Raw genomic sequence first — 19,145 nt, forward strand, 5'->3', positions numbered from 1 at the left:
GGACCATGCATGACGCAGCATTTGCGTAATAAGGTTGAGGATCAGTGCCTGTTCGAGCATCGCGACGGTTCATAAAATAGATAGTCTTAGGGGATATCTTTAGAAGCGACTAGTTTTACGGATAGATTCGTAGATCGCGCAAGAACGCACTTGAATTTACAAAGGAAATCACCACTCAATCTAAGGCATTTTTGCAATTCATCATGATGTATCTTTTTGAGCGTCGTCTATCTCGGTATTGGTACACATCTTTTATTAGCATATACGCCAATGTCCCCCTCCCCGTTTCGGGCAATAGCAGAATCGTAAGACAGCGTTTATGCCCTCTCGCTACCACGAAGACGAACGGCCTGGCCGTACTTCTGTAGCTTGGTGATAAGTTGGTCACCCTGCTTGACAACGTCCTGGTACTGCTTGTTCTTGTCATCGGGACGGTTGGTCTCGATGATACCCTTGCCCGTTACGCGGTCAATGGTGCAGGGAATGCGGCCACCGGCGATGAACTTGGCGAGATCACTATATATGGAGTTAGCATACGTGCTAGAAGAGAAAAGGTGTTGTACATACCGGTCCAAGAAATCGACAGTGACGCCGAAATCATTCGCCATGCTCTCCAGACCGACCACCCGGTAGCTTTGCAGGAGCTGCTGGTACGCGCGAAGACGCATCTCGCGGATGAACCAGTTCTTATGCTCGTGCAGGTATCGGTCTTGGGTCAAGAACTGCTCCTCGACATGCGCCAATGCTTGGAAGAACAGCTTGTAGTGGCCAGTGTAGAGGCTGTTCACGAGCTGCGCCAGAGGCGAGAAGTCGACAGCCATCTCGCTCTCGGGCTGGTCGGCGCTGGTGCCCAGCGTGGTCAGGTTGACCACGGTGGTGCCCTTGGGCGCTTGCCTGGCGGATTCGGCCTTAGCGTCCGTCATTTCAGCGTCCTCGGCGCCAGGGCCAGCAGAAATAGCACCGCTCAGTGCCATCAGCTTGTCGTCGCCATCAGCGCCAAGAATGGCCTTGATTTCGGGGGCATCGACGACCTTGCTCTTGAAGTCCACACGCTTCAGCGATACGGAACCGGCGAGGACGGAGTAGACGACCAAGTTGGAATATGTGCAGAGCTCGTACGAGGTGAAAGTGGACAGCGAGTCGAGCAGCAGGGGGGCCGCAAGGTTGTAGGATCGGACGGTCAGGAGGTGCAGGCCCTCGTAGGCCTTGAGGCGGTTCCGGCGATCCCAGTCACCTCCGCTCTCGACCAGGGCCTTCGCCCGGGCAACGTGCTTCTTCACGAGCACCTTGTCGCCGTAGAAGAGACCCAGGCGGATTATGGCGAGGACGATGTCGATCTTGGTGCCAAGGATACCGGTTTTCTCGGAGAGATCCTCGTACGCTGTTATCGCTTTATCCTACAGCATTGGTCAGTACATATGGCCACACGACATCAGAGGCTGGAAGGGCAGGCGAACCTTGTCACCGATCTGGGCGAAGTACTCAGCTCGCTTTCCCCTCGCGGCCATGATCTCCGTGTCACCAGCCTGTTCAACTGCGTCATCCTCCTCTTTCTGGAAGGTCTCCAGTTCCTTGTCGTTTTCGGCCTTCAGCTTGTTGTAGACCTCCTCGTCCCACGGTAAGCTTGCACTCGTAGAGGACTTGTTCGCCAGCATGCCGGCAGAGCTGGGCTTCCGGCTGACGGGCTTCTGGGGTGCGGAGGATGCACTTCCCTCGCCGGCCAGGTTCAGGATTCCTTCGGTCGGGTGTGCCAGGTATTTGTATAGCGGGGCCATCTTGTGTTCGCTGATGGCATCTTGCAGGCTCTTGACGGAGGACTGTTGGGCCGGGCGGGTGGCATAGGAGTTTGTGAGGGTGAAGACATGCTGGGCCAGCGGCAGCAGAGGCCATTTGGCGTACTGGGGATCGGAGCCCATGGTGGCGGCGGTTGATGACGAAAGTCGCTTGAGGGGCGGAGCGGAGGTGGAAAGGATACAGGACTTGAGTCAGTATCCTAAAATGCAAACAAGGCGACGTGGATGGCAGTCGCGGCGAAGTGGTCGACGGGAGGGAGAGGGTAATGCAACGGAGGTTGTTGGTGATGAATGAACGGTTCCCTCAAAGCTGTTTGCCAGCCTCGTACAGATGATGGTTCCAGCGGTTCGTTCGCAACAGCGGCTGCTCTGCGGGAAGGTGCAAGGCGGCAGACAACTCGCGTAATGCCACTGAGCAACGGGCCAATCAAATTGCGGCACTGAGCTCTAGCGGGTCGTGTCTAGAGCCTCAGGTACGTACCGCCTTCCATTGTCCGCTGATCCACCGCTACAGAGGCCAGAGCCAGTCAGCCAGTAGCAGCCGTGACCTGGGCTGCTGGGATCATTCAATCCATCCATCAATGGAACATGCCATCAATTAGCGTCAGGGAAAGGTAGTAGTGGAAGCAGTCTGGGGTGCAGCTTTCCTTCCATCATTCATTCTCTTTTCGCGACTCGCATAACGTTCCATATCACTGACTCTCTGGTCTTATTCCCCGTATTCTTCTAGCAAGAACATTTCACTCAAACGTTATCCATCATCTTTACTTTACACATACAACCGGACCCCGCGAAACACCACACACCACCGACCTCGTAATTCCGTCAGCCCAGCGCACAATGGGCAGCGACGAGAGGTCCCCTGCTCGCGAAAGCAGCAGCAGCAACAACACCCGTCGCGCGCCAGCCGACGAGCGCGACAATGACGACGCGCAACCCGAACCCTTTGACGCCCGAAAACTCCAGCCCGCCAAGAAGCGCCAACGATCACGGTCGCCTTCCGACCCGGCCCCGCGGAAGCAGAAGAGACCCGGCCGAGGAGCCCGCATGACACAAGCCCAGATAGACGAGATCAAGCACCGACAAGCCGAGCGCGAGAGAGAAGCTGCCGCCCTCGCGGCCCAGACCGCGCGCGGCGCCATCAACGACGTCGTCAGACAACATTACAATGCCGTGCCCGAGCGCGGCCGCGACTGGAGAAAGAAGGACAGCAACATCAAGGGCCTGCGTGTGTTCAACAATTGGGTCAAGAGCACAATCATCCAGAAGTTCTCCCCCGACGAGGATCATACACCGGGAGCGCACGAGCACGGGCGCGATCTTGCTGGCGTCGCTGGCAAAGACCTGCTGGTGCTTGATATTGGCTGTGGCAAGGGAGGTGATCTCGGCAAATGGCAACAAGCACCCCAGAATGTCGCTCTGTATGTCGGCCTTGATCCCGCAGAGATCTCAATTGAACAAGCGCACGATCGGTATCGCAATATGAGCAGTCGCGGTGGCGGTGGTAGAGGTGGCCGAGGCGGTCACAGAGGCGGCCGTCCCCCGCGACTCTACGACGCATTCTTTCACGTCAAAGACTGTTTTGGCAGTTCACTTGGGGATATCGATGTCATTCAGAAGGTTGGCTTTGGACCGTCACCGCAGGGCGGTTTCGACATCGTCAGCATGATGTTCTGCATGCACTACGCCTTTGAAAGCGAGGAGAAGGCTCGCAGAATGCTGGAGAACGTATCGAACTCTCTGAAGAAGGGTGGTCGCTTCCTGGGCTGCATTCCCAACTCTGATATTATCGGAGAGCGAGTCACTGAATTCAATGAGCGCATGGCTGCCAAGAAAGCCAGCGCAGCTACCGGAGAACCACCGTCTTCTGACGACAAGGAAGAGGGAGAGGCAGAAGAGACAGCAGAGTGGGGCAACGAGATGTACCGGGTGCGGTTCCCGGGCAAGACGCCAGCTGATGGTGTTTTCCGGCCTCCGTTTGGCTGGAAGTACAGCTTCTTCCTAAGCGAAGCCGTCGAAGAAGTTCCCGAATATGTGGTTCCCTGGCCCGCTTTCCGAGCCCTGGCAGAAGACTACAACCTCGAACTGCAATACCATCAGAGCTTCAAGGAGATCTGGGAGACAGAGAAGGATGATCGCATACTGGGGCCTCTAAGCGAGCGCATGGGAGTCCGCGAAAGAGGAGGCGGTCCCTTGTTGGTCTCTCCTGAGGAAATGGAGGTGGCCAACTTCTATTTGGCGTTCTGTTTTTACAAGGTCTAGTAGGCTCTCCTATCTTAGATCAACGGGCCCGTGGATTACTGGGGCATAAATAGCAATGCGTAATCGATTCCCGTCACTTCAAGGGTTGCTGCCTCTGAGCATATCTAGTATGCAATGCAACCTTAGCTGTCATTTGCAAAATGATATCTGTTGCCAGTGAAGACTATTCTGTGTAGCCAAGTTCCCGGGTACCCTGTTGTATGCTTTTCAGCCTTTATGTTCTCGTTTGCTCAGATTCTACAACGCGGGTGAGGCATCTCCGTTTCCCGTTCGTCGGCGATGTACGACGTACAGCTGGAACAACTGAATTCAGCTAATGTACCCTTTACAACTGGAAAACATTGTAAAACGGGTCGTTAACGAGGTCCAGTATCTCGGATATTACTTAAACTCCGAGATTGTGACTTCCTATTATGCCATACATACAAGTAGGAGCCACAGAACATTCGCCGGTGTAGCGGGTAACTGGGATTACATGCAGACTACATATTCACCTATGTACTTAGCCAATGGTCACGTCGGGATTCTTGCCTGGCAACAATATGTAGTTTCGATTTCGCCTTTTGGTGATGATCAATCCCGGCACTAAGCCGATCTGCACTCCATCTCGGTGTTTTGCTGCAGCAAGAGAACCATGGTCTCTTGCTGTCAGTATCCCGACATACTGGCTCTGCGTCCAGTCTCAATGCGAATATAACATCCAGTCTACCATTTTGGTTTCGATCAGTGCTGATCTTGCTACCAAACCCTGTCTATGTTGAGCCTTCGAGCATTGAATATCGTCGAAAGAGGCCGAGTCTCCTTCCTTCTGAGCTTGCACTTTCGACTTGGGTGCTTGGTGGTACAAATCGTTCTCGTCGTGAGCACTACCTCGTCCAGTCCCATACGACTTGTTAACCCACACGGCGGCTTGGTGTGTTTCTGATCAACGCGATCATTCGGTGACATGGCCTGTGTTATTTGGTTAACAAGTATCACTGAAGCCCTTCTAACTTGCCGACTCTACAGGCTTGACTCTGGACCACAGTGATGAGTGTGTTTATCCACCGATCAACAGACCAATCATAAGTGGCAATTGCTGTCCGGGCGATCATTTACAGTTTCTATTCCCAGATTTGCTCGGGGTTCGGCCCAGGCGCAGAGCCGTGTTATAGCGAGTGGCTCTGGCGATCATCAAGTATTGCAAGGACTCACGCTGGATGATTCGCTGGGATTGTGTCTATTCCCCAACAGACCAATGACTAAGTACATCTAGCTACAGTTATAGCTGAGGCGGTGACTTCAAGTTTCGATTCAAGGGCTGTGTCACCCTCCGAAGAAACGTTGCTGAGCCATAGAAAAGTTCTAGGCGCTGCGGTCGTGTACTGCAGGCTGTTTCTTGTCTCAGTATGGAATTTCGGGGTAGCTAATCCCGAGAGGTGCTGCATCGTAGCCGGAGTACAAATCCGCATAACCAATCACCTTGCAAACTTCTCAACTTCTCTGCACTTTTGGTTCTCGATCAATGCTTCTTCTCGTGGGGGCTGCTGAGCCTCCCGAACCGTGACACCGCATCGTGTACCATTGGGTCGCTTACCTAGGAGCGCTTCTCTCGGCCCAGCTTTCCGTAGTTTCCTTTGGTAACACCTGATCACCATTTCTTCATCCTCAGACCCTGGATTCGTTTCCTAATCTCTGTTTGACCAAGTGTACTTACTCAGGCAACTGATTTTCTAGATTCGGGCATAGTGACCAGGCTACGCCGGTTAAGGCCATTTGCATTCGCTGATCTGGGTCTTCACTCCGAAACTATATTAGGGTGTAAACATTAACATAAACTCGAACATCTCATGCTACTATTACCCCTTGAAATCAACTTCCAGCTGGGAATTAAGGGAATACGCGACGTCCATAACGCCGGACAACTGTATGAGACACGCTTAACAACCTAGCAGTCGATACAGTCTACTCTCTTGGCAATTGTTATACGTGATTCTAACATGGATAAGTTCAGCTCATTCTTCCCAGGGTTCAGTCAAATTCCTTCCTGTTCGTCTCCGAGCTGAGACTCCAAAGCCATCACGAGCTGCTGAAGCATATTGGACTGCTTCTGCAGGCCGTCCTCTTCAACCCTGAAACCCCCACTGGCGAGCTGCAGTTTTCTGAGCTGTTTCGATTGCACAATCTGTGGAGTAATTAGTTGGTAGCTCGCGTTCATGTGACAAGCCAGGAACAATGATAAATATGTTACTCTAGACAGGGCCTTGACTTGCCTCTTCGATGGATCGCCGCATAACGTAGCTCACGACGGTCACGGGCTGGCCTTGGTCGATCCGAAGTACGCGACCGATAGCCTGTTGTTCCACGGCGGGGTTCCATTGCGGCTCCATGATGTAGATGCGATTCGCGACCGTGAGACCGTTGAGACTGCAGTTACGATCACACTTGTCAGCAAACATATCTAGTCTTGTGTCTGTCAGGGGGCTTACCCAACGCCGCCGGTTGAGAAAGTCATCATCAAAATCCGAGAGGAACTGTCCGTCTGAAACCGGTTCAGGACGTCATTGCGTTTCTTGGACGACATGCTTCCGTCGACACGAAGATAACTCAACCCGCGGTTCTCAAACGTATGACCAATCATATCCAGTGTCTTCTTCCAGAATGAGAAGATAAGACTGGGCTATGTTAGCATGGCCTGATCATAACCAGTAGCAACCCGGCGCTTACCATTTCTTAGACAAGTGATGATTTTGAACGTCTCCCAGAAGAGCTTCCATTTTAGATGGGATGCTGAGCCGCGTATATGTACCAACGCCATTCGACTTTGGCGTAAGCCCAGCAACTTCATGCTCGAAGTTGCAGATGGGGCATCTTAATGTTGACAGACTCTTGAACTCTTCGTGGTACTGAGACAGGCAATCGCTGCAGACTAAGCTCGAACACTGGGTTAGAATGCCACTATCGTATGCGTTCATATCTCCAAGGGACTCGATGTCAGCCGAGCAATAGAAACACATTGCCTGCCCAGCTTGTTGCAACATGGTCAGTATCTCATCAGGTTGAAGAGAGAATGTGGATGCGCCACTTCCTGTGGCTGAAGGCACCGCTTCTAGACCTGTGTTGCAGAACATTCGTAGTCGCAGCAGGGCCTCCATTATCTTGTGGTGTGCATTTTTTCGAGCCCGTAGACCTCTCGGCAGTCATTACCGCATGACGCACTCTGAATTCGAGGCTTCGGTAGCTTTCTCGCTCTGCCTGGCTAAACTCAGGTCTGACAGTTTCGGTACAATAACCAGGACCGGATACGATAGACCTATTGCGTCGCAAACATATTGGCCCTATTAGCAGTTGTTTGAGGTTGTGATAGCCATGCTCTGGGCTACCTTGACTGAGGACCCTCGTGATATGCTTGTTGAAAACTATAGAATTTTCCAAGTAAGGAACTTTCAAAAACTTCACAATAGAGCCTAGGTCGTCCAATTTGTTCTGTATTGGGGTGCCAGTCAGACACCATCGCATCTGAGGTCTTAGTCCATTCGCAGCTCTGGCTTGTTTGCTCGCGGGATTGCGAATGTGGTGCGCTATTTGAGTTAGTGGACATATGTTACACTGTGACATCAATGGTAACTTGCCCTCATCCAAGACGATCCGATACCAGTTGTATTGGTATAGTATGGACTCGCATTTTCCATACTCTACCATGACGGTGCCATAAGTGGTGAGTACAAGGTCGACCTCGCTGAGTCTTGCTCCAAGTTTCTGTCTACCTTGGCCGTGATAAGCTTCAAAATTGATAGCCCCAAGGTAGATGTGTCTATTGAGTAAGCATAACGCCTTTGTGAGATACCAATAGCCTTGGAAAAGGTTACTTGCCTTCTGATCTCGTCTCTCCAGGTCGTGAGCAGAACTGTTGGAGCCCGTTAGCTTAGACTCCTGCTCGACGCTACATCAATATCCAATATCGAGCCTACGTTCTGAAGGGACTACAACTAGCGTAGCCTTGGTGTGACTCTCGTCCATTCTTGCGAACTCTTCGGCGCTCGGTAAAGTATTGACATTGATGGCAAGAGTAGTCAAGGTCTTGCCCAGACCTGCGTCATCGGCGATAAGACCACCTGGGTAGTCTTGAGCTGTCCGACACTTCGCGCCTGTAATTACATGCTCAAAGCTGTATCGTATTATTTCAGTGACTTGACCAACTAATCGCACTCGCAGATAGTATCTTACATCTTAAGACCGTCATCTGATGCGCGAGCGGTCCATAGACTACGGCAAAGTTGACTGATGCCAGACTCACGCCGGAGCATAAAATCAACCGCAATCTTCTGATGCCTGTGTTCATGTAAGCAATCTAGCATATAAAGGCACTACGTAATCGAGTTTCACTTACCTTAATAGAGGAGTACGGATGCGTCCATCTATATATGCTTCTTGCAGGTAGTCATGTCCCGGGACATGCTTGTAAAACTCGTCGATATTGAGGACCAGGTCGACCAAGCCAGGCCCTGAGAGATCATCTTTTGGCACACGGAGATTACAATCGGTTGGTCCGTTTTGTACGTGCCCAGACATTTCTTCGGTGTAGCTAGTTCTTTGCAGTATCTCTGGGATATGTAATGATTGTGGATTGATATAAGGGTGACCGTTGAGCTCTTCATGGGGCTCCTGAAGAAGAAGTTGGTCCTGCGCAAGAACTCGTGCTGCTTCATCGGCAGCTACCTCAGGGCCCAGGACTACGATTGTGACCTTCAATCGAATATTGGTGGTGTCCTTGCGTCCCGCCCTCGCTGTGCGACGTTCTTTGAGTCGAGCACGCCACTCCCCGGCTTGGGCGAACGCTTTGAATTGTAAACCGTCCAGTTTCTGTAGCTCAACTACTGCATGCGAGACACGCATGTTGACGATACATACAGCCCGGCCCGACTCGGTGCTCAGATATGCGCAATTCTCTTGCACACCCACAGAAAGTGGTTCCCAGCCTGGAGGGCTGGGTTGATCGCTGTCTTGTCTTGTATGACCAGATGCATCTTTAGGAGTCCACCTGAATAGCGTCACGACATCCGTGAGCTGACACCGTAAGTAATCAGCCGCGTGTTCGTGCCTTCATCATCCCCTGAAATACCGGCGGGTACTCACCATGCCAAAACATACCTCCCTGCCTGGTTGTTCCAACACAGCCTCTTCCGGGAAAGAGGCATCATAGCTGGGCGCTACGGGAGCAAGTGTTGTATGTAGCTTGTTGCTGCAGTGCACAACGTTCTGTAGGAACAGGTGCGAAGTCCATGCTGCGCTCGGTAGTAGTGGGATGGCCAGGTGCTAGCTGGTTGCTTTCCACGGGAGGAGGGTGAGGGGTTGCTCCTGCTGCAGGCAGAACCCAATACCGCCCTTATTAAATCCACAGAATGGACGGCAAGAGCGATCGGTCAAGATCAGATAAACCTTCATAGGGTAGAATCTCATACCAGATATACATAACCACCTACCTGATGTGATTGGACTCACCAGTTCGCCTATTACCGTGCATGGTGCAGCACAACATAGGTCCTGCATACAGATGGAAAAACCTGCTTCCTCCAAGGCATACTTGCTATCTGTTAACACAGCCTCCAGAACTCTTGATTTCGGTCAGCATACACTGCCTCCTGCACACCCCTCTCGAGACGGCTAAGCCCCGATACTTCGCGAAAGGACTCTCATACTCCAACTGCCTGCTCAGTGTGACATTAATGACCCGGCCTGTCAGTGGCAACCCAATTCCGTGAGGACGGTGTCTTGCACTCAGAATCATCTTTGTCTAGTGTCGTGGCCTACTGAGAGTGTCAAAATGTCCGGGAACGTCCCTAAGAGGGAGTTCGACCAGGCAATTACTGACTTCAAGCGCGGCTCTGGGCTAAGTAGGGAACAACTGGATCATTTCCAGTTCAGCAGCTTCGATGGACTCATGCAGACAATGAGTGGCATCCAGCGCAAACAGGCCCAAGACAAGCGACTGAGGTATATGCGTCGACTAGACCCATTCCTCAAGTCAATGAAAGAGTACGAAAAAGTGATTGGGGTGTTTCTCAATGCATCTGAGATATTGGCCTTCAAGAATCTTGCAGCGAATCACAGACGGTCTTCCAGATGACACTATCAAAACGATCGAACAGCTTTTGGGATGGATATGTTGTGCGAAAAGACCACTCAAATGGTACGAAATCCAGATGGCAGCATCGATTGATTTGCACAGTGAAACCGTCATTGCAGAAGGGCGGCGATTGGCAGACGACGCCAAAGATCTCTGTGCATCATTCGTTGAAGTGCATGACGACCAAACAATCGAGTTGGTACACAGTACCGTGAGGGAGTAAGTCACAATGCTCCCTATGTACTTAGGTCTCTAAGTCTGTAATCATATGAAACTAAAACTCTGTCGCTAGATTTCTCAAGTACAACAAGATCTTCCGGATTTCGGAAGCTGAGAAAAGCCTGACTTTGATCAGCATTACCTATTTGTGCACCGAACCAATTGACCGGGAGATTGATGAGGCAGTGCTGAAGGAGGCCCTTTTGGCAGGATCTTACGGGTTCCTCGAATACGCCAGCGTCTGGTGGGCACCCCACCTTCTCAGCTGGTTACAGGAAAGCCCAGCCAATGAGGACATCCTTGGTTTGGCAGAGAGCCTCGAGCTTCTTTTGGACAGTCACTTCTTGGAGAGAGAGCAGAACATCATGATCCCTCAAAAGATGTTGAAGACCATGAGCCCTTTGGAGGACTTTGACATTCACACCTCAGTCATGCAGGCCGTTGTCTGGACGCGGAAGCAGATTATGGGTTCACAGTGCAACCCTGAGGTCGACGGTCTCTTGGACTTCTCCCAAATCATCTCCAGATTCAGATCGTCCCTGGAGATGTACTTATTCCTGCATGGTGAGGATGCCGCCCATGCAAGTCTTGGGAAATTATATGGTAGCAGCTGGTTCAAGTGTCCCAGGATGTCGTGCCGTTACTTCCACCATGGTTTCCCAAACTGCGACTTGCGAGACCAACATATTGCTCGCCATGACCGTGCATACCTATGCATGATCGAAGGCTGCATCACTGCCACTTTAGGATGCGCGACACGGGCTGAACTGCAAAAGCACATGCTCGAGACTCACGGGATTATAGGCGAGGAAGACAGCTTTCCAAGCATGCCGAATCCCGCCACAAAGGCCAAAGCAGCATGCCCGGCCAAATTTCAATGTTCGCAATGCCCCAAAACTTTCACTCGTCCTGCAAACCTGCAGAGTCACGAGAGAAGCCACCGGAACGAACGCCCTTTTGCGTGCGACACTTGCGGGATGACATTTGTCAGACAACATGACAAAAAGCGGCACGAGGAGACCCGCCATGTTGAGGAGAGGAGATTCATATGTCGAGGATATCTTCGGGACGGTAGCCCATGGGGCTGCCAAAGGACGTTTGCCCGCGCCGACGTTTTGGCTGACCATCACAAGTCGCAAACTGGTAGGCTCTGCATTCGGGCACTGCTAGACGAGAAGAAGGCAGAGATGGGCGACATCCCAGAAAATGAGATCCTGGCGCATGTTGCCCGGCTCACACCTACTTATCGGCGAGTCGATACTCTGGTGACTCTGAACTCGTCCACTTCCTTGGGGTCTGAGGAAGATCGATTCGCGGAACTAGATATGGAACGAGCTGATACATTCCAGCCGAAAAGCTCAAAAAGCTCAAGCCAAAAACGAAGTTCAGATGACAGTGGCTCTGAAGGGTTGGCAGATTTCCATAAGGCCAAAAGATTTCAGTTCCAAGGTTCCTACATTCGTCACTCGGCCACACAGAGAGGAGAGGAAAACAGTAGTGGCCAGGAGGGTACGTCAAGCTTGTGTAAGATCAAGGCTTCAGATATTTAGAATCTCAACGCTAGTTAATACTGGAAGATTTTTGCGCATACCACTGCGTCTATCTTGCATTCTACTGGACTTGCATATGTACAAGCCAAGCTGCATTCCGATTCTGCTAGGTGGACCCTTGGCTCGCTAGTCTTGTATGGTAAATGGACGTTGCCTGGCAAATGCAAGACCTCTCCAGCTCCATAGAAGCAATTCAAAGTACGTGGATCCTACTCATTACTGCAGTGCATCGGCATATGATCATGAGGTGATACTGACAGATCGGCGGCTTGCTGGTACAATAATTCACCAATAGAACTAGGGCAACCTTCCCCGCGTTCTTAAGATCTGTTCCCCGTGTTCTACCATGCTTCTAGGGAGATAAAGTTTTAAGGTTAGCGGGAGCCAGCTGGCATCCGCTTCACTGTGACTAATAGTGGGTCAGTGGCTCCCAATCATAACCAGTTCCCTCAGAAACCTCTAAGTTTTTCGACTGAAAATTGGCCGGCTGTGACAGTTTTCGGCCCCCATTCACCCAATTTGGCCCCCAAACGAGCATTTTCGAGGGCAAATGCCACCTTGTTTTGATTATTCATCGAACGACGTCCTAGACGCCTGCTCGAACGAAGTCCTACAAGCCTGCTCGACGCGGTTTCCCTCGGTATCATTTCGGCCCCCATCAACCGCATTTTGGTCAACCGACTGACTTCACAAGACCTTGCGAGAAGAAGTAACTGTTCAGAGCAAATATTTCTTTTCACGTCCTACTTGCGATCTCTATTACAGGTCCCCTAAGGCGTGCTTTTACGACTGTGGCCAGACTGGACTGCTTGAACCATCTCTGAGGGGGCAGCTGCTAGCATTTTCTTCTCGTTTAATTGGGTAAGTATGTATGAAACATGCGTGCGGGTGGTAGAAACACCACTTCGAGAATGGACCATTGCTTAAGGCCGGACTCGCAGAATTGGTAGTCGATTTCGAAATAAGGCTGAGGGCGCTTTCAAGCTGAGCCGTTTTTCCAGTTCGTGTTGGTGGCATGCAGCCAGGCTGTTTGGCTTACCACCGGAGCACGCATGCGTGTGTTGGCCCAATCATGATGCTCTAGCACTACCAAACTCGAGAACTCAAGTTTCGATCAGAGTCGGGCGTAATCGGCTACCACTGTGGCGCTAAGCCGTGCATTGAAAGATCAGACTCTATCAGTCAATGCACTTGAAATGAAGCAACTTTGGCTGCCACTAAATTCGCAGGACTGGTGATCAGACCCGGGCCCAGTACGACGCCATCCCTGAGCCCTATCCAAGGTGTATCTTCATAGGGCCACGGATATTACTCTGCTCATTATCATGCCTCAAGTTACTGGAGAGAGCAGATAACGTGGCGCCATGGAGCCAAGGAAGATCAATGGCGCTGCCATGGCGGGAAGATAGGCAACTTTGATCAGATGTATGTAGGCTACGAAGGTTACAGAGTTGAGTGTATGCAAAGTGTATAGGGTACTGCCATGGTCTGACAGTATGTTCAGTTGAGCTGATGATCCTGCAATGTAAGATTGAATACGCAGAATTGAGGTTTGATTTCGTCAAAACAAATGCAGCCCTTTGTAGGCGCTGAGCCGTTTCGCCCAATGACTTTGGGTAGCACGTTGGACCATCCGCCAATTAGATGAATTGTTTGCATTGCCTCTGCAGATCTAGGATTCGGGCGGTCTCGGGCGACGTGGGCTCCGACTCCTCTGTGCTCAGCCGCTGTCTACCTTGCGTTACGCCTGGTGAAAAAGCCTGTCAGCATACGGAACCAATCATCCCCTGCCTGGCAGGCTGCTGGCGAACATTAGCTTGGTAGATAGATAAGCCTAGTGAGGCCATCCATATCACTTGGGCGTCAGACAGGGTCTGGATCCCGGGTCTGGACTGCCGTATGTGTCTATTTCTGACATGAAATTACACCTTGGATGCGAGTGTGTCCAATCACCAGCGATTTTGAAACTGTGTCTCAGCGATTGAGGTTTCGATTCGGGCCAAGACGACACAGCCACGACGCCAATGTCTGAGCTGTCATGTATGGATTTTCCATTCTCAGGTATTGGTCATTGCCTTGTGTCCATTACCATGAGAACCTCAGCCCCCTGTCTAAGTGAGTTTGGCCAATCAAATATTTTCTGAACCAATCCGTCCTTTTCGATTAGGGATCGTAATGGTTGCAACCATCTCGAAAGCTGCGCCGTCAAGCAAAACTGTCTTCAGTGGGCGTTCAAGTGAACCCGCCTTGCTTCTACAATTGCGGTTTGCCCTATTCATTGGTAACATAAAGTCGACATGCAGCATAGCCTCATTGCTGAACCGTCATGCCAAGTTCAAGCTCAATGCTGAGCCAATGATACGTTCTTCTTAACAGGCTGTCCTTAAATCCAAGTCTCGATTCAAATCAGCAACAGGGATCTGGCCCTTTCGCTGAGCCATCAAATGTGGGCAATTTCACCACGAAGTCTACCTTGGCTAAGGCGGTGTCACATTCGCGGCTGATTTGCCCGAACTGATATCCTCAATCGATCTTCCACTCTCTCTTTCAAACAATGTGATGATGACCTGGGCTGTGACTTGCTTCAAGTAGTAGGTGTTTTCTATTATACCAAACAAGATGGGCTTACCATCAATATACATGTCTCAGCCGACCCTTGGTTTCTACAGGGGCGATATACTTTAATGCGCGTGCCTTGCAAGCCTTGGGCTTAGGCTAGGCCAGTTGGGCGGCAAGGGAGCATTGTGCCACAGTAAGACTGGTCAGTGACCTGTACCTTGGGATGATCCAACACGCACTCCCCTTGCATGTCCACTCAGTATTTGATATGGTCGTAGTTTGGATCAATGTAACCAGCCTGCTGAGCTGTCATAGTGGAGTTCAACGAGGTACTCAAAGTCATCGCACCAGTAATCGTATTAGATGTGAGACAAACTACGAAGCGCCCTGTCTAGTGAGGCTTATACATGTCGAATTACCCAATCGTTGGCGGATTTATCAGATACATCTCAGCAATTAAGTCTTCGATTTGTTGCGTAGTTGATGCCCAATGTCGCTGCTGAGCCGTAATATGTATGCCCAACTCAAGCTCTCTGCTGGCCGTATGCCAACGGATAGCTCTTCTAGTGACTGCATATCTATCTTATGAGGATTTCAAACCGTATTTTCTTTGTCATCCCGCTGAAGCCTACTGAAAAGTTCTCCCACAATACAAATGGTATCCCAAAAATGAATGTCCTTATGAAGAACCGCTTTCACTTCCTCAGCTGCTGTGCCCTTTCGCCCAAGTAATGAGCTCAAATACTGACCCAATTATATTTTTATTTGAGTCGATGCCACAAGCTCACCAAACTACAAGAGTTCCGAAGGCGCCTTAGCGATCATGCCCTTGCTTCGACTCTTTACATAGTCATGCATTCTATTCTTTGGACTATGAAAGGCCAGCGGGCGACAATCTCTCCACTCTTTGTATTCACATCTAGAGTTACCCTAGCAGTTCTACAGGCTTTAGTCCAATATAGCTCAACACCTATGGGGCTTTGATGCTGTAGATCTGATTGATTGCCAGAATTAGCAATGACTATACATCCGGACCTCTTTTGCGTTTTCTAAACCCACCCATGGCAAGCTGCCGCTTGTTGACTTGCCGGTTTTGTACATTGCTCTGTTGGAAATAGTCAGTGGTAATCGCCTTGACATAAGGGATTCGATACACATACATCTTCAACGGTATCTTTCATGATATAACGAATGATAGTGACTTGCTCAGTTTGTCCCAGTCGTAAAGCTCTGCCGAAAGCCTGCTGCTCAACCGACGGGTTCCACTGCGGTTCAAGGAGGTATATGCGTGATGCCGCGGCAAGATTTAGCCTACATGTTATATCGTTAGTTATCGAGCAATCCATCCTGTCTAAGTGTTCAATCATCAGACTCACCCAACAGCCCCTGTTCCGAGAGTCATCAGCAGTATGTTTGCTTCATTTGGAGATTGGAAAGCGTCCAATCTCCGATGACGCTCCGAAAGTGGCAGGCCTCCATGAACGAGGTAGTGAGACAGTCCTCTGTTTTCCAACAGCTGCGAGACAAGTTTGAGTGTTTTGGCCCAAGATGAAAACACGATACTAAGAAAGCATTAGATGGATATGACTAATTTCTGACATGAAGTCATTTAGAATATGCGTCGAGTGCGTACCTTTTATGAGTCCGTTGCTGTTCGATGTCTCCCACAAAGGCAAGTAATTTGGTCGGATACCGCTGGGTTGGTATTGAAGGTCGAACTGGGCTTTCTCCTATCTCCCTTTGCTGGGTCTCCTCAAAAGGGGCGGTTTCCAGAATATGCTGATTCATATTCTGGGTGCACTTCGGGCAGTTTGCTTCCCTTGGATGTCGATGAGCATAACAGTCACTGCAAGCCAAATGTGAGCATCCAGAAAGTATACGGCCCCCATCGGTACCGGGTAGGTCGTTTATAGTGAATATCGTGCTATCGCAGTACACACATACTGCCTCGTCAATTTGTTGTAGGTAGGTAAGAGTCTCATCAGGGCCGAGCTCGTCACACGACATGCAATCTGGGGGCAGTCCATTATTGCAGAATAGCCGGAGTTTCAGAAACGACTGTACTTTGGCTGTACTACCACGTTTGGTACTGTGACCACTCACCCCAACATCAACCAGTGCTTCGTACTTGCGCAGTAATTCGTTGTATTGGTCTCTCTCAGCTGTTGTGAAGGTAAGTTCGCGGGTGACTTGTAATGGGTCTGCTAGCCCAATGATCTCTTTGGTTCGCCGCAGACAAACGGATTCTAAGAGAGTGCGTAGGTTCTTGAACCGATACTTGGCACCTTGCTTAGACAGGTTGACGGTAAACCTCTGGAAGGTCAAGGCGTTTTCAAGGAGCGGGATTCTTAGAAACGAAACCAATGCACCCAAGTCTTCTAGTGAATTCTGTATGGGTGTTCCGGTGAGGCACCACCGATGCTGAGTTGCCAGGCTTGCAGCAACCTCGAACTGACGAGTGTTTCGGTTTCGGATGTCATGAGCTATGCAGGGTTAGATAACCACATCCAACTTATGACAGTTTTAGTGCACTACCTGCCTTCATCTAGCACAATTCTAAACCATTCAATAGCACCAAGGGTGCTCTTTCCACGACGGATCTCGGAGGAGATGGTGGCGTACGTGGTCAAGACAATATCTGATTGATATAAGGAGTCGGTATCTTCGAGTCTACCAGGTCCGTGGTATTTTGTGTGTCTCAGATACCCAGGGAACGTGTGCCTATGTTAATGTTAATTGGGAAATAGGTGTCTCAAAGTGAACGGTGGTCTTACTTGTATAGCTCATTAATCCAGCTGTCCAGGAGCACTACACTCTATTAGTAAAGTCCGGTGTTTTCTCTCTAAACTGTGGTGTGTCTTGGGGCTAGCTCACATGATGAGGGCGCAATTACCAAAGTAGCCTTTGAATGCTGCTTTTGGGATGCAGCATTGAACGAGTGGTTAGGCTTCGTTATGAAGGCCGATGCCTCGTCAAGCGTACTGGCAATTACAGCCAAAGTAACTATGGTCTTACCAAGACCCATCTCATCTGCAAGTATGCCGCCCTGTGCCTCGAGAGGCTCGGCGCGCCGGGTGCCAGTTATAGTATGCTGGTAACTTGTCTATCGTTTAGCTCGATATTTTCACTTATTTGAAACCAGATCACTTACACGGTGTCACCAGAATCTGTTTCCTGTTTATCCCAAAGACGGAGCTCGGATGGAAGGTTGGTCGACTCCCTGCATAGGATAAAGTCGATTGCTTCCTTTTGATGGCTTTTGTGCGGTCAGCTGAATAGATCTCGGGTTTTAGAGTAAACTAGCATGTATTTACTCACTCTTGAAGTGTAGTTCTAACACCTCGATCAGCAGCTCGCTTTTGCAATTGTTGGGTATGTGTGAGACTGTTGAAGATTGCCTCAATTTCAGCATCGCCTCCCGCTGCATCTTCGGGTGATTTTCGAAGGTTCTGCTCTTCGAGGCGTGTTTCTTGGGCCAATCTCAAGTCATATCGTGGAGTTTCCTCTACGTGCTCTCCCTCGCATTCTCGAATATGGAGGAAATGTGGGTTGTAATATGTGAATCCCTCGAGTTCATGGGTAGGTTGTTGAAGCGTGAGGCCACCCGAAGACAATACCTTGCCTACTCCGTAAGCCTCATCACGAACTCCGTACACATTTATATCGACCTTCAGCGTAGCAGGGTGCTTTGCACTATGCGATGATATTGCATGTTTCAAGGCACTGTGATGCACAAACGCTCGCAATTGAACGTGGTGACTCCCGAATAGTTGGTTGAATATGGCACAATTTGCTTTACTGATCAAGGCGAAAATGGTGCCGGTGTATTCTAGGCCATAGTACGATGTGATTGGAGAAACAGCGCAAATGATTGTGTCTCCATGATCTATGGGGTTGATGTATGCAGTGCGGATCCGTGTTCGCACCTCAGGGATCTAGGATGATGCAGTTGGTTTGGATGAGTGAGTCTACTTATGTGAGATTGATGGTACTGGGTACTTACAGATCCGAAGCACGTGTTTGGCACTCTCCCATCTGTGGATGTGCTGAGTGGTAGACCGGCGCTCAGGTTGATGGATTGATGATTGGTGCCATGAGTCTCATCTTGCTGAGGTTGAAGAGCAGGTTGATCCGAGGTATCGTAATTGAAGTCGATCAGTGGATCGAATCCTTGGGCGAAAGGGGGGAAGAATCGAGGTAACAGGGAAGAATCCAAGGAAGTTGCAGCTGTATCAGTGCTATGGAACAGCCGACTTGAATCGTTTAGAAACTGGCCTCGATCGTTGTTTCTATCCATCATGGCCGGTTTGAATCTCATGGAATATTTCATCAGAACACGACACCAGATTCGATGTCAGGCTGGGAAAGACCATAGTAATGTACCTTCCCTCACTTCTGACACCGCACTCGTTCCTGCCACACCTTTTGGCCAGGTGTGGCTATGCATGCATATGCATATGTACTTACCTTGTGTCGCCTGATTGCCTTGAAATATGCCTAGGCTTTATCCGTGGGCTGTGCAAACAGCGTAAGCAGCTTCTGCATGAATTCTACCCAATCCAATGACCTCCTTTGCAGTCAAATGGGCGCCGCCTTACATGGAGGATAAATCACCCCGCGAACCACAGAAGCCAACTCATTCCACTACAGCTTCAG

General features: G+C 50.3%; 5 protein-coding genes across 5 annotated transcripts; 2 read left to right on the forward strand and 3 right to left on the reverse strand.

The window, feature by feature from the left end:
* Positions 1 to 317: 317 nt before the first annotated feature.
* PG986_012251 (26S proteasome subunit RPN7-domain-containing protein) lies at positions 318 to 1,916 on the reverse strand (the record flags this gene model as incomplete). Its single annotated transcript, XM_066848473.1, has 3 exons — positions 318 to 516; positions 568 to 1,397; positions 1,458 to 1,916. The coding sequence occupies 3 exons, from the start codon at positions 1,914 to 1,916 to the stop codon at positions 318 to 320; spliced, it is 1,488 nt and encodes a 495-aa protein (XP_066695169.1).
* A 717-nt stretch (positions 1,917 to 2,633) lies between these two features.
* On the forward strand, positions 2,634 to 4,055 carry PG986_012252 (mRNA cap guanine-N7 methyltransferase; the record flags this gene model as incomplete). The annotated part of the gene is made up of 1 exon (XM_066848474.1): positions 2,634 to 4,055. The coding sequence occupies one exon, from the start codon at positions 2,634 to 2,636 to the stop codon at positions 4,053 to 4,055; it is 1,422 nt and encodes a 473-aa protein (XP_066695170.1).
* A 2,014-nt stretch (positions 4,056 to 6,069) lies between these two features.
* Positions 6,070 to 9,558, reverse strand: PG986_012253 (uncharacterized protein; the record flags this gene model as incomplete). Its single annotated transcript, XM_066848475.1, has 10 exons — positions 6,070 to 6,219; positions 6,341 to 6,461; positions 6,524 to 6,709; positions 6,762 to 7,192; positions 7,254 to 7,615; positions 8,006 to 8,202; positions 8,262 to 8,366; positions 8,425 to 9,101; positions 9,186 to 9,319; positions 9,537 to 9,558. 10 exons carry the CDS (start codon positions 9,556 to 9,558, stop codon positions 6,070 to 6,072), a joined length of 2,385 nt encoding a protein of 794 aa, XP_066695171.1.
* Positions 9,559 to 9,858: 300 nt separating this feature from the next.
* PG986_012254 (nacht domain protein) lies at positions 9,859 to 11,930 on the forward strand (the record flags this gene model as incomplete). Its single annotated transcript, XM_066848476.1, has 4 exons — positions 9,859 to 10,028; positions 10,184 to 10,224; positions 10,281 to 10,380; positions 10,454 to 11,930. The coding sequence occupies 4 exons, from the start codon at positions 9,859 to 9,861 to the stop codon at positions 11,928 to 11,930; spliced, it is 1,788 nt and encodes a 595-aa protein (XP_066695172.1).
* Positions 11,931 to 15,510: 3,580 nt separating this feature from the next.
* PG986_012255 (uncharacterized protein) lies at positions 15,511 to 18,657 on the reverse strand (the record flags this gene model as incomplete). Its single annotated transcript, XM_066848477.1, has 10 exons — positions 15,511 to 15,594; positions 15,650 to 15,800; positions 15,866 to 16,051; positions 16,123 to 16,972; positions 17,065 to 17,210; positions 17,264 to 17,304; positions 17,383 to 17,587; positions 17,641 to 17,745; positions 17,808 to 18,424; positions 18,493 to 18,657. Coding segments are annotated over 10 exons (2,550 nt in total), but the record flags the coding sequence as incomplete, so codon positions are not given.
* Between the last annotated feature and the right edge of the window lie 488 nt (positions 18,658 to 19,145).

The sequence above is a fragment of the Apiospora aurea genome, assembly GCF_038362705.1.
Source record: "Apiospora aurea strain CBS 24483 chromosome Unknown utg000008l_segment0_segment0, whole genome shotgun sequence".
Lineage (NCBI taxonomy): Eukaryota > Fungi > Ascomycota > Sordariomycetes > Amphisphaeriales > Apiosporaceae > Apiospora > Apiospora aurea.